Here is a 13,350-nt window from a genome sequence, read left to right as displayed (position 1 = left end):
GGAAGTAAGGCTGGCCTGCTGGTGTGGACAGAGATTCCAGCAACACACATGACCTGGGGGCACAAGGATTGCTTCCTAAACAATGATGAGCACACAGCCACCTAATAGCCTGGATCGGCTGAGACCATCCTGATTTCAAACACCCAGTCCCCTTGCCTTCCTAAGAACCCCTGTATTTCTCAGACTGAAAACATATTTTGAATTTTGTTCACGAAGTGCAGCCCCTGTTGAAATTCATCAAGAATGGGAAAGAGCCAAAATGGGAAGGAGCATGGGTTGATTGGCATAAAAGTAGGTCTGTCGATAAAGAATGGAAGTAAAGGGGACATCAGGTAGAAGCTTTTGCTGTGAGTCAGAAGGACAATTTAAAAGTTGCCTAAAGAGGCACACACCATCTCTGTTGCTGCCTTCCAGTTGGAAAGGAAACTCAGGTTCTTGCCTAATGGCCGAAGCCCTTCACAGAATGTCCCCCACCCCTACCAGCTGCCCACTGCCCCTCCCCCTCTGCAGAATGTCTGGGGTCCTATGTTCCAAACCTGTTTACTTTCAAATTTTACCTGCTCCAGTTGGACTCAGGAGCATCTGCTGAGCCAGGTCACTCTCTGGGTCTTACCCTTGACTTTTCTCATTGCGGAAACTGCCAGACAGCGGTTGTCAGTGCCCAGCCTGAGGGGATGGCTTCAAATGGAGGTGAGCCCGTAGGGATGAGGGCATTATCCGAGTCTGCCATGCCTCAACTCCTTGGGAATTCAAATTTGACACTGCCCCTGGGGACAGTTGATAGGGCTGATGTTGAGGAGGGAGGGAGCAACTGGATGTCCCCAAAGACATCACACCTGGGGATGGCCATGGCACCCTGAGTCTGTGTTTAGGGAGGACGGCTCCTTAGAGGTGGACCAAGATGCCTGGGGGAATACACCGTGTAGGGGAAAGGACAGAGTGGATGGGTTGCTCCTTTCTAGAAGGAGACAGGTCACGTCATTGTGTGTTTGTAGGGAGTGGTGGGATGGTGTTGTGCTGGTGGCCCCAGGAGGATGACAGCAAGCCTGAACCCTGTGCCGTGTCTTCAGGCACCTGGAAGGTGCCCTTCCATGGTGTTCAGAGGGATTTGGACTGGAGTTTTCTAGATCTTAGGGAGGAGTGGGGAGAAGTGGTCTCAGCCAGGAAACTGTTGGGTGGGTGGGCTGCGACAGAGCAAGTAGTGACAGCCTCTGGGTGGGCGAGGCTGGGGGCTACTGTAACTGCCACAGCCCAGAGCCCCTCAGCTCTCTCCCCAGAGATGGCTTCTCTGTCAGTTCAGGTAGCTGTTGGCTTTGATTTAATAGGGGTGGGGGCAGATGGGGAAGTTCAGGCTACACAGGGCCTGGGTTTCCTGAGTTGTTCTGAATTGTTTGCCCTTTTGTGGAAACTCAGGTCTTCAGACCCACTTCCTCTTGTCTGCTAGCTCATGGCCTGTCCTCTGCACTTTGTGTTACTGTGGAGATGAAGAATTTGCTCCTGTTCCATTTATACTACCTCATGAACAGGGGACAGGTGGATTCTTGCTGGTTCTCAGTGGAAGGGTCTGGAAAGGCTGGTTTCCTTTTCAGTAGAGGAAGGAGAGTAGCGCACAAATAGGAAGATGGTTCTCTTATTATTATTATAATTATTATTTAAGTTAGGATATGTGTCCTGAATGATGCGGTGCATGTGCTGTATTCCTTATTCCCCTTGACTAGAGACTGCATGAGGTCCTAGTGAACAGGGATGAGTTCCAGACAACTTTGCCTCACCTGGCCCATGGCCCAAGAACCCCTGGTTCTTGGTTGGTCACTATATTCAGTTATTGGGAGCTCAAAGGAGAAGGCCCAGAGATGGGCTCCTTGTCCCACTACCTATTGTAACATGACCAGCAGCTGTGAAAATCCCTAGACACCTCCCCTGATAGCCCTGCTGCATGCCATTTGCTGGCTGTGTTCTAATCGTGTGCAGCTGTTGCTAGCTATGCAGTGACTCTATCCCAGGGGACTCCACCACTGCCTCTCAGACTTTCTTCCTGGGAACAGAGCTTCCTGAGTGGCAGCCGGGACCATCGAGTACTGAGGAAAGGGTGGCCTGAATCCGACCCCTATTTAGCACTTGCTGTGGGTGGTGCCAGGACAATCACTTACATGCTGGGCGTGATGAGTTATGGATTATCTTCAGGGTTCCTAGGGCGCTGGCTTGGGAAAGATTTCCATCCAGTGGTTTTCTTTTGTTGTGTTTGAGCTAGGAAAGAAAGGGGTTTACAAGAGCTTCAGGAAAAGGATGATTGAAGAGGAGATGGGACCATAATATTCGGAAGCTTCTGGCTTCCTATCGGCCTTCTGAGTGCTGAGCACTGCCCTGGGGTAGGCCCCTCACCTGTTGCTGAGCACGCGGAGGACCACCAAGCCGCTGAGAGACTCATCCCTGACCCATGGCTTGGGAGATGCCTGTGAGGCTGACAGCGTCTGCCAGGGACACCTGACGGAGACCCTCAGGCAGCGAAGGCTTGGCTATTACTTCTTGGGAGACAGGGGTCAGGGAGTCTTGGTGACCGGGGCCAGGCTCTCTAGTGGAGCGACTCTCCGTGGAGGAACAGAACATCCGATGCACACTCAGGGACACTTGCAAGCTGCAGAGTTTCCCTGTCATACGCCCTCAACTGTTGGGACTCCCCTCTGATTCCCCAGTGACTAGTGTGGACCTGGAGACCCCAGCCCATTCACCTCTTTCCTTTGTCTCCGCAGCATACCCAGTCTGTGTTCACAGCTCTGCCCTTCACCACACCTGCTCCTGCCCCAGCACACAGGCCACCCCTTGTGACTGCAGGGGTTCCTCCAGGCGGCCCTCTGGTGCTGTCTGCCTTCCCCAGCACACCTCTGGTGGCAGGACAGGATGGCCGCGGCCTGAGTGGGGCTGGGGCTTCCAACGTCTTTGTCCAGATGAGGACAGAGGTGGGGCCTGTGAAGGCCCCTGAGGCACAGACCTTGGTCCTAACTCAGGCCCCCCTCATCTGGCAGGCGCCCTCTGCAGAGGTGTCGCGTGTCCACCTCCCCTACTCCTGGCAGCTGCTCCTGTGGTGCCTGTTATGGCTGCCCAGGTGGTTGGAGGCACCCAGGCCTGTGAGGGAGGCTGGTCCCAGGGCCTTCCTCTTCCACCACCACCACCACCACCGGCTGCCCAGTTGCTCCCCATCGTGTCCCAAGGGAATGCTGGGCCATGGCCACAAGGGGCTGGTGGAGAGGGCAGCCTGGCTTCCTCCCAGGCCAAGGCCCAACCAGGTGACTCCTGTAACCCCAAGAGTGTCTATGAGAACTTCCGACTCTGGCAGCACTACAAGCCCCTGGTCCCGAAGGCACCTTCCCCAGAGTCCTGACACCGAAGCGCTTTCCTCCTTCCTCATGTGAGTGTCCTAGGGGCACCAGAGGTGGTCCTGCAGCTCACATGTAAAGAGGCTGCTGGATGGACAGGAGGTCACGCTGTTCAGGGGAGCTTGCAGGGCGGTTGTGAGGGTGATGGGTTGCACTAGGGAAGGTACATTTTCAACAACATTAATCTGGCTGCGGCTCAGGACAGACTGTCAGGGGCCTCATCTCAACTTCCCGTCACTGTCCCGTGAGTCCAGCCAATCTTTACTTTCAATAATTTTCACAACAATGTTTACAGAAGACCCAGGTCAGAGAGGGTTCCTGGTGTGATGTGAGCTACGGTTTGGGTTTAGGTCTTTGAGTACACACCCCAGTGCCTCCCCTTTAACCCAGTATTGATGGCCAGGAGCCCATCACATGGGGCTGGATGGAGGAGCTGCAGGGCCCAGCAGGAACCTGGCACATACCCGCAGTTCTGCTGAGGTCCAGTTAGCACAGAGGCGGTGGAGCCTGCACAGGGGGATGGTCTTGGGCTCTGCACTGGGGTCGATGCTGGGCAGGTGTTTGCATCTTCACCCTCAGTCCCACCTAGAAAAAGGGACAATGATGCTTCATTCAGAAGATGGCGAAGAGATAACTTGAACTCACATATGACAGGCATAGCACAGTGCCTGGCACATGCTATGACACATTACATGACAGCAATTATGATTACTGTCCCCATTACTATCATTATCAGGACTAGGCCATCTAGGAGAGCACTCCCCAAAGCCACAGGCTCCAGTGATAGCTCTGAGTGCACCTCAAGCCCAGCAGCGCAGGGCCGTGGACTGTGGTGACTGTGAGGCAGCAACGTCAGCATCTGGGAGAGTTTGTGGTTTCATTCCCAGTCCCGGCCTCTCTCCACCCTGCGGCGCCTCTGTGACCCTGTGTTTCCCACTGATGAGCAAACGGGAGCTTGAGCACATCCACCGTGCAGCACACTGGCTGTTCCCCTAGGGAAGTCCCCTGCCTGGGGTGTAGGTGGAAGGCGGCCCCATCTTCATCCCCAATAATCTCACTGTCCCCACACACTGGAACTGGTTGCATTCCCCCTTGGAGCGGAGTCCGGGTGCACTGGGGACCCTGATTCTTGGAGTGGAGCTGCCCAGGCTCCCAGGCCTTTGCCATGGCTCCTGTGGGAATGTGGGGAGCTGCACCTGCTGCTTGCAGTGGCTTGGACACCGCTCTGCTTTGGTTCTGGACATGTGCTCCTGCTCCTCATGCTCCAGGGCCCTGAGGCTACGTCCCTAGGGGCTGCCTTGCTCCAGAGTCCCCAGGAAGCTGGTTAAATGCTCAGTCTTGGGGCCCTGGAACCTGCACTTTAACCCTCGCCCCCAGGTCATTCTGTGTGCACGCTGTCTCAGTCAGCTCAGGCTCTGCCGTAACAAATCCCGTAGACTGGGTGCTTTATCAAGACACATTCATGTCTCCCAGTTCCAGAGGCCAGAAGTCCCAGATCAAGGTGACAGCAGATTGGGTGTCTGGTCAGGGCCCTCCTCCTGGCTGGAGAGAGCTGTCTCTGGCTGTGTCTCCTTGTGGCTGAGAGCAAGAGCCCTGGTGTCTCTTCCTGCCCTTATCGGGGCTTGGATTCCATGCCTGGGACCCACGCTCATGACCTGCTCTGACCCTGATTGCCTCCAAATACTGACACACTGGTGCTGAGGGCTTCAGCACAGGCATGTTGGGGACACACATGTTCCACCCATAGTACTGGGTTCGCTTCTCAACACCGAGGACTCGAGGGGCAGTCGGAGAGGCCACTCAGTAGCTTGTGTTGATGTTTGATCTTGGGGTGCATGTTCTGGGGCCTGAGGGGCCCACATGGCAGAGAACAGGACAGGGATAGATGGCAGGACAGGTGTGGGGAGGACAGGGGCCAGGTGTTGGGACCAGGTGGGCTTGGGGTGAAGGGTGGGCTTATAGACTGGGACTGACTGCACTGGTTTACAGCCCAGTTCTCCGATCCCTGGCCCGGTGGAAGCCCACCATGACCCTGGAGGAGGGACTGTGGCGGGCCATGGGGGAATGGCAGCACACGAGCAACTTTGACCGGATGATCTTCTACAAGATAGTGGAAAAGTGAGTCTGGGGTCTTGGGAGCAGGGCCCACATGGCAGGGTGACAGTGAATGACAGAGGCCCGGTGGCTGTGGTGGCTTCTCAACGTAGAGCATGAGGAGGGTGTGGACAAACACAGGACGCTCTGGGCCCTGGCCCCTCAGGAAGCTGCTTCTGGCACCTAGAGTGCTCTGGGGTCTCTGTCCTGCCGTATTGGGAAGCACCCCCTGCCTGGCCTGGGGCCAACCCCTGCCTTGACATGGGAGGTCATGGTGGGAGCAGCCAGCATCACAGCCCAAAGTGGGTCACCTCCAGCTGTGGGGATGGGGAGAAGGGGCGCTAGTGACTAAAACAGAGTGGGATGCAGGCTCCTGACAGCAGTGGCCAGAAGTCAGTTTTCTCCCATCCCAGCCTGGCCAGGGAGTTGGGTTGGGGAGACCTGCGCCCGTGACACCATGAGACTCATCTCTGGCCTGACCACCTTTGCTCCTGGGCAGTCCCCTCCATGAAGACAGACAGACAGCAGCCTCAGGGGAAAGGGGCCCTGTCCTCTGGGCTCAGCTTTTGCTTCCTCCTGACCAGGGGTCTCCCAGGCCTCGTGCCCCTGGGTTATCTTTCAGGGGCCCACAGTCCCAGCCTCAGGACTCCTGCATCTGGGCATCATCCCTGATGCTTTTTGCCATACACCCCACCCCTGGACAGCTGAAACCCAGATGAGGGGTCCTCCGGGACCCTCCTGGACCTCGTGGCCCTGACTTTAGTCAGGAAGCCCCATTGATGCCATGGGCTCTGCAGGGGCCAGGTGGGGGAGGGTGAGCCCAGAACTCTGGAAGCAGCTCCCTCCTGGGACTGGGGGATGGGACCCAGTGAGGGCCTGGACAGCCCACCCAAAGCACTCCCTCCCATCCCTGCCCTCGGCCGCTGCCTGGTCCTGGGGGGAGGGGGCCTGGACCCTCTCAGCACAGCCTGGGCCTCCTTCACCCCCAGGTTCCTGGAGTTTGAGGCTGAGAGAGATGCAGATTCAGAAATCGCAATGGATGAAGGGGACCCAGTGCCTGCCTCCTCCAGCCACACCGAGGCTTGAACCCCAAGGACCTCTGGCCCCTGAGGTGGTCAAGCAGCCAGGTATGGCTTCCCACATTCCCACGGGAGCCACGGCAAAGGCCAAAGGGGCCAAGGGAGGCCACTGTCCCCACACCCCATGCTTCCCTTCAAGAAGGGGATTTGCTCCCTCCAACAGGACAGCTTCTGGGAGCACATGTTGGGTATCGACCTGGTCAAGTTTCCTAGCTACTCTCTCCCCTCGCCTGTCCAAAACTCCACATATGCTCTGCCCAGGAAGTAGGGATGAGCGGGGAGAGAACACGGCATATTGGTGGCTCCAAACTTCTTCCCAAGCAATGCTGTCTCAGATGTGCCCCTCCTGCCTCCTCCAGGGGCGCTGTGGTTCAGGTGGTCCTACCCGGCTGGGACCCACTTCACATCCCCAAGCCTGCCCTCCCCTGTGTGGTGCAAGCAGGAGGAGCGGCCCTCACCACGCCCGTCCTCCTCCCTCTCTGCCTCAGTGTACCTTCCCAGCAAGGCCGGCCCCAAGGCCCCGACTGCCTGCCTGCCACCACCCAGACCCCAGAGGCCAGTGGAGACCAAGGCCGCCTGCCACCACCCAGGCCCCAGAGACCAGCAGAGACCGAGGTCCCTGATGAGATTCCCCCAGAACTGGTGCAGGAGCATGTGGACATCATGGAGGAGCTGCTGGGGCCTCCCCTCGGGGCCACGGGGGAGCCTGAGAAACAATGGGAAGAGGGCGAAGTGAAGCAGCCACAGGAAGAGGACTGGACGCCCCCAGACCAGGGCCTCCTGAGCTACATTGACAAACTGTGTTCCCAGAAAGACTTTGCCACCAAGGTGGGGCTGGACTGGGTGATCCAGGGGGTGGCACTCCCAGGTCCTTGGAATTAAGCTCTGTTCCTTAGCTATTCAGCAGTGTGTGTATTTCCATGGATTTGAGTGTCTGTGTATGTGATTGTGTGTGTCTGTGTGTTGCTGTGTGTTGCTGTGTGTTTGTGTCTGTGGTTACTGTGTGTCTTTGTGTGTCTGTGTGGGTGTGAGTGTGGAGTGTGTATGTTACCTATGTCTGTGTCTTTTCCTGTGTCATATGTGCATCTGTTTGTGTGTCTGTGTGTGGTTTGTATGTCTCTGTCTGTGTGTGTGTATGCTACCAGGTCTGTGGTCTGTGTCTGTAGCTGGTGGTCGCCATGATATGAGACAGCCCCAGGAGGGTGGGGATGGGGCACTGGCAGCTTTCTGCATCTCCTCCAGGTGTCCTTGGCTCCAGGCTACTCCCTTCCCAGGAGGCTCATGCCTTCTTCCTTCTGTTTCCAGGTGGAGGCCGTCCTTCACCCCCGATTCCTGGAAGAATTGCTTTCCCCAGATCCACAGATGGATTTCTTTGCCCTAAGCCAGGAGCTGGAGCAGGAGGAAGGACTCACCCTTGCCCAGGTACCCCAGGGGCAGGAGGGACCCGGCACACAAGGCCCACCTGATTGTCTAATCCCCCCGGCTAGGGATGCCGAGCTTCTTGGGGAGCCACTCCAGGGTGGGAAGATGCAGGTTCAGAGGGAGTAGGATGGAAAGGAGCCAGGGAAGGGAGTCAGCATGCAAGCTGTCGTGAGGCCCAACGGGATGCCCAGCAGAGCCACACCCTTTCTCTTTGACTTAAAGCCCAGCTGCCTCAGGCTTCCCTGCCTCCCGCCCAAGTGCCCTGGTCTCCACCACCCTGGGCCCTGCTCACCTGGGGCAGCGCCAGTAAGTGCCCCCTTTCCTCCCGCAGCTAGTGGAGAAGCACCTCCTACCCTGGAAGGAGAAACAGCATGTGAGGGCAGCCCCTGGTCATGGCGTGGCCCGGTTGGACTCTAGTTCTTCCGAGTTTGCAGCTGGCCAAGGAGCAGAGAGAGACGTCCCTGACCCCCAACAAGGGGTTGGCATGGAAACCTGCCCACCCCAGATGGCTGCCTGGGACCCTCAGGGACGAGGCAGAGCACACACTGGCATGGCCAGGTCCAAACACTCTGCTGTGCTTTTGGGGTGTCAGGATCCCCCTGGGCTGAGGGCTGCCCGGCCAACCTCTCCTCCCCAGGACCACAGACCCACCTGCCCTGGCCTGGGTACCAAGGATGCCTTGGATCTGCCTGGAGGGTCTCCTGTCAGGGAGTCACATGGGCTGGCTCAGGGGTCAAGTGAGGAGGAGGAGGAGCTTCCCAGCCTGGCCTTCCTCTTGGGTTCCCAGCACAAGCTGCTGCCCTGGTGGCTATCCCAGAGCCCTGTCCCTGCCTCGGGCCTTCTCAGCCCAGAAAAGTGTGGACCCCAGGGAGCTCTTCAGCCCCCATCTGCTAAGAGAAGAGACCTCAGCCTAGCACCATCTCCTGCCACCAAGTCCAAGAAGCGACCTCTCTTGGGAAGCCCATCCCCTGCTGAAGAGACACCCCACCCAGGGCCTGGGCTCAGGGTCTCTGGGGAGCAATCCCTGGCTTGGGGGCTGGGTGGCCCCTCACGGTCTCAAAAGAGAAAAGGTGACCCCTTGGTCGCCAGGAAGGAGAAGAAGCAGCATTGTGGCCCCCAGTAGGGGCTTCTGGGCAGGCTCTCTGGGGCCAATCCCCAAGGGTGGGGCTCTGGCATCCGATGCCCCAAAGCAGTCAAAAGCTTCTTCTCCCCCAGTGCTGATCTTGCTGGGCCTTAGCTTTGGAGGGGAGGGGAGGGAGGGAGGAAGAGGGTGGCTGAACGGGGAGGGCAGGAAGGGAGGGGCTGGGGGGAAGGGGCTGGGGAGTGGGGGTGGGAAGCAGTGCATTGGGGGCCTCGTGTGTAAATGTGAATGAATGTAATTGTGTTGGAAAATGCTCTCGGGGCTGCTGCCTCTGCCCTTGGCGCTGTGCTGCTCCGTGGAGGGTGTCTGTGAGGGAGGGCAGAGGAACTGGCAGATGCCAGGCACTGGGAACCCACAGGGAACGGCCCCACTCTTTCCTCCTGGTGTAGGGAGCCCCTTCAGATGCTCCAGGGACTGACAGATGCTGAGGAAACCCTGATCCCTCCCACCACCCACTCACAAGGCCCTGCCTGCTTTAGGGAGGCTTCTTGGGGCCTCCCATCATTATCAGCATCCCTGGAAAATCCTGGGATTGGAGACAGCTGGCTGGCTCTTGCTGTGCTCAGTGGAGGTGAGCAGAAGGCAGCCGCCTGCAACATGGACATGGGGAGACGAGGCTGCTCCTGCTTAACCCTCATCAGGAAGAGCACGGGCACTGGGCTGAAGGGAGACGTTGAGATGACCGTCCACACAAGTGTGTTTGGGATACGACGATGGGTGGGGAGCAGGGGAAGTCGCTCTGCCTGTTTCTGGGCAGGAGAGAGTCTTGTCCAACTAGCTGAAGCAGATGCTCCTTGCTGTGGCCACAGGGACTGGCCTCGGGGCCCTCAAGGTCCTGCATGGAGCCCCTCACAGCTATGATTCCCTTCCCATATGATGACTGAACTCATGTGGAATTGATGTAGACACAGATTTACATTGGCTTCTAAAACAGTTCCCTCCCAACACACCATCACCAATGGGAACAAGCATGACCAGCCCACCAGGCGCAGGGTGGGTGTGTCTGCTTGTTCCAGGGCCAGGGGGAGCTGGGCCCCAGGCCGAGAGGGGCCGAGGGTCAGCCGCCCTTCTGCAGGCACAGACCCCAAGGGCAGAGCAGGGGCTGCCTGGGATGTGGCATTGGCTGTCTGGGAAGTGCCCTGGGAGTCGGGGGCTAGGTGTTCACCGAAGGGAGACTTCCAGAGTCTGTGAGTGAGATGAGGACTGCATCAGGAGAGGGACCGAGGCTGGGGAGGATGCTCTGCTCTTTCCCAGGTTGCCCTGTCCTCCCAATCTCTGCTGAACTCCCCTCACCCCATGGGCCAACTTCTGCCCCCCTTACCCCTAACCCACCTCTTAGAATCGCAGATCCCAGCATGGACAGGACCCGGCACCCACCCTGGTTCCCTCCTGGCCAACACCTTCTTCTCCACGGTCTGAGTTGTGATTCCAGGGCCCTTATTGGCTCAGGACCCCTGTGACTGCCAGGGCACTGGTCCCAGCACTGCCTGCATGCAGAGCTGTGGTCATGGCGCTGGGGGCTGGCCCAGCAGCAGAGGCTGGTGGGGCAAAGCTGTCCGGTACACAGTGGCCTGGCCCCTCAGCCAAGTGACAAAGGGAGCCATGTTTGAGTCCTCTCTGGCCCCATCTGCTTAGAGAACACAGCAGTCAGCCGGACAGATGCCCCTCTACCCCATCCCTTCTGCTCGATGTGGGCAGTGTCGGAGGCCTGCCGTCTTCTGTGGCCTTTGGGAAGGAGAGTTTATCTTGGCAGGGCTTCCCCAGCTCAGTGGACATCAGGCCCTCAGGGAAAATGTGGGGAGTGAAGAGTCACTGGTGGGTGATGTGGGCAGCTCCTGTGACTCCTCTACATTCAGGGCCATCCTCAGGAGATAAGGTAGCACTGCCCCTTTGCAGGGTTTAGGAATGTTAAGTGAGCCGTGTTTGAAGGGATGATCCATACTCTAGCGTGTGTGGGTGCCCAGCCAACTTCCTCACCAAAGGGTGAAAGCGACACCTTGGGGCTCCTGCTGGTTACCCCCCTGGCTGTTGTCTATCCCACTGTCCCTGTCCTTGTTTTGGCTGAGCCATTCCTAGGAGGCAGAACCTGTGCTTCCTCCACCTCTGTGTCCCACCTGAGCCCTACAATCTGCCCCTAAAAGGGCACAGTAGGGCTGACTGGGGGGCTCTAGTAGACTGAACACACGTTCCCCCCACCCCCAGTTCCTGTGCTGAAGCCCTAAGCCCCAACATGATGGTATTTGGAGATGAGGCCTTTGGGAGTTATTCAGAGTTAGAAGAGACCATGAGGGTGGGGCCTTAATGATGGGATTAGGGCCCTGGTAAGAAGCAGAGACCCCAGAGCTCTCTCTCTCCCTGACACGAGGACACAGTGAGAAGGCAGCCATCTGCAAGCCAGAAAGAGAGCCCTCACCAGAACCTCGTCCACTGGGATGCTAACCTCGGACTTCCAGCCTCCAGATTGTGACAAATACATTTCCTTTTTTAATACGTGCCACCACCCCCAAGTCTATGGCACTTTGTCCTAGCATCCCTATGTGACTAGGACAAGGTCCATAGTCTGAAGAACTTCCTTCATGACTGGTATCTGGAAACCGTGCATCAGAGCCACGGGAAAGAAAGCCTTGGCCCTTTGCAACTGTCAGCACACCTCCACCCCAAGTGCAGTGTATCACACATGAACCAGGAGAGCCTGGGACGCAGTGAAAAGAAATCTGTAAATACCCATGATGTCGTCCCGTCCATGCTTGGGGAAGCCATGCAGCTTGCTCACAGCAGGTGCTGGGGGTGTGCTGAGGCTCTTGGTTGGCTTGGCCTCCCTGCTCACGCACCCAGGTGGGATCCAGTGCGGCTGGGGCGGCCCCAGGCAGGTTTGCCTCCAGAGACCCCTCCCTTCACCACTGGATGACAGATCCCTGAAGAAGCCACAGCCTCCTGGGAAACTCCATCTGACAACCTGAGTAAGGCCGGCCCCTGTTAGTGAACATGCTGTGCTTTCTGACAGCTACCAGGATGGACTTGATCCAAGTGGCTGCCCTTTGTAGCCCGCTTTGATTCTAACTTCAGCATCGCATGATGCCCTGTGCATGGAATATACAATGTGTGTCTTTCACATCTGTCTTCTTTCACTTAGAATAATATTTCCAAGGTCATCTAAGTTTTTAGTATGTATCATTACATCAGACCTTTTTGTTGCTGAATAATATTCCCTTAATGGATATACTAAAATTTATCCATTTATCAGTTAAGAACATTTGGGTTTTTTTCACTTTTTGGCTATTGTGAATAATACTTCTAAGAACACTTGTGTACAAGGTTTTCTGGGGATGTATGTTTCCATTTCTCATGGCTACATACCTAAGAGTGAAATTGATGGGCCATATGGAAACTCTATGTTTAACCATTTCAGAAGGTGCCAGACTGTTTCCAGTGTACATGAACCATTTTATATACCCACTAGCTGTGTGAGGGTCCCAGCGTCTCTCCATATTCTAGCCAACATTTATTATCAACTCTCTTTTTGATAAAGTCATCCTAGTGGTTCTGAGGTTGCATCTCATCGTAGTTTGCATTTGTGTTTCCCTGACGTTGAACCTCTTTCATGTACCTATTCGCCACTTGTATATCTTCTTTGGAGCAATGTGTACTCAACATTTAGTAATTTTTAACTGGTTTGTGTTTTGTCATTGAGTTATAAGAATTCTTTATATATTCTAGATAAAAATGCTTTACAAGATATAATTTGCAGAAATATTCTCCCATTCTATGGGTTGTCCTTTACTTTCTTGATGGTACTCTTTGAAGCACAAAAGTTTTTACTTTGGATGAAGTCCAATTTATCTATTTTTTCTTTTGTTACCTGTGGTTTCGATGTCATGTTTAAGAAACCATTAACTAGTCTTAGGTCATGAAATTTATTCCTATGCTTTTTCCTTTTTTAAAAACCATCTTAAACCTTTTAAAGTGTACAATTTAGTAATGTTATGTATATTCACGTCATTGTGAAATTTAGATCTTTAGACATTTTTTATCTTTCACAACTGAAATTTTGTACACATTAAATACTAATTTCCCCCCTACTCCCACCCTCAGCCCTTGGCAACCACTACTTTATGTTTCTGTGATTTTGACTACCTTAAATACTTCATATGAAGAAGAGTATTTGTCCTTTTGTGATTGGCTTATTTCACTTAGCATAATGTTCTTGAGATTGATCCATGTTCTAGCATGTGACATGATT

General features: G+C 55.5%; 1 protein-coding gene across 1 annotated transcript; it reads left to right on the top strand.

Annotated features, from left to right (window-relative positions):
• The first annotated feature begins 310 nt into the window (after positions 1–310).
• LOC115831159 (NUT family member 2A-like) lies at positions 311–12,154 on the top strand. The gene is given in 17 exon segments (XM_030797767.1): positions 311–531; positions 533–721; positions 1,790–1,808; positions 2,760–3,027; positions 3,030–3,349; positions 3,351–3,406; positions 5,364–5,492; positions 6,458–6,478; positions 6,480–6,595; positions 7,036–7,116; positions 7,119–7,375; positions 7,853–7,969; positions 8,301–9,088; positions 9,500–9,827; positions 10,560–10,669; positions 10,746–10,925; positions 12,115–12,154. Coding segments are annotated over 17 exon segments (3,240 nt in total).
• Positions 12,155–13,350: the final 1,196 nt, after the last annotated feature.

The sequence above is a fragment of the Nomascus leucogenys genome, chromosome 18, assembly GCF_006542625.1.
Source record: "Nomascus leucogenys isolate Asia chromosome 18, Asia_NLE_v1, whole genome shotgun sequence".
NCBI classification, from domain to species: Eukaryota; Metazoa; Chordata; class Mammalia; order Primates; family Hylobatidae; genus Nomascus; species Nomascus leucogenys.
This window is presented reverse-complemented; position numbering and strand designations above follow the sequence as displayed.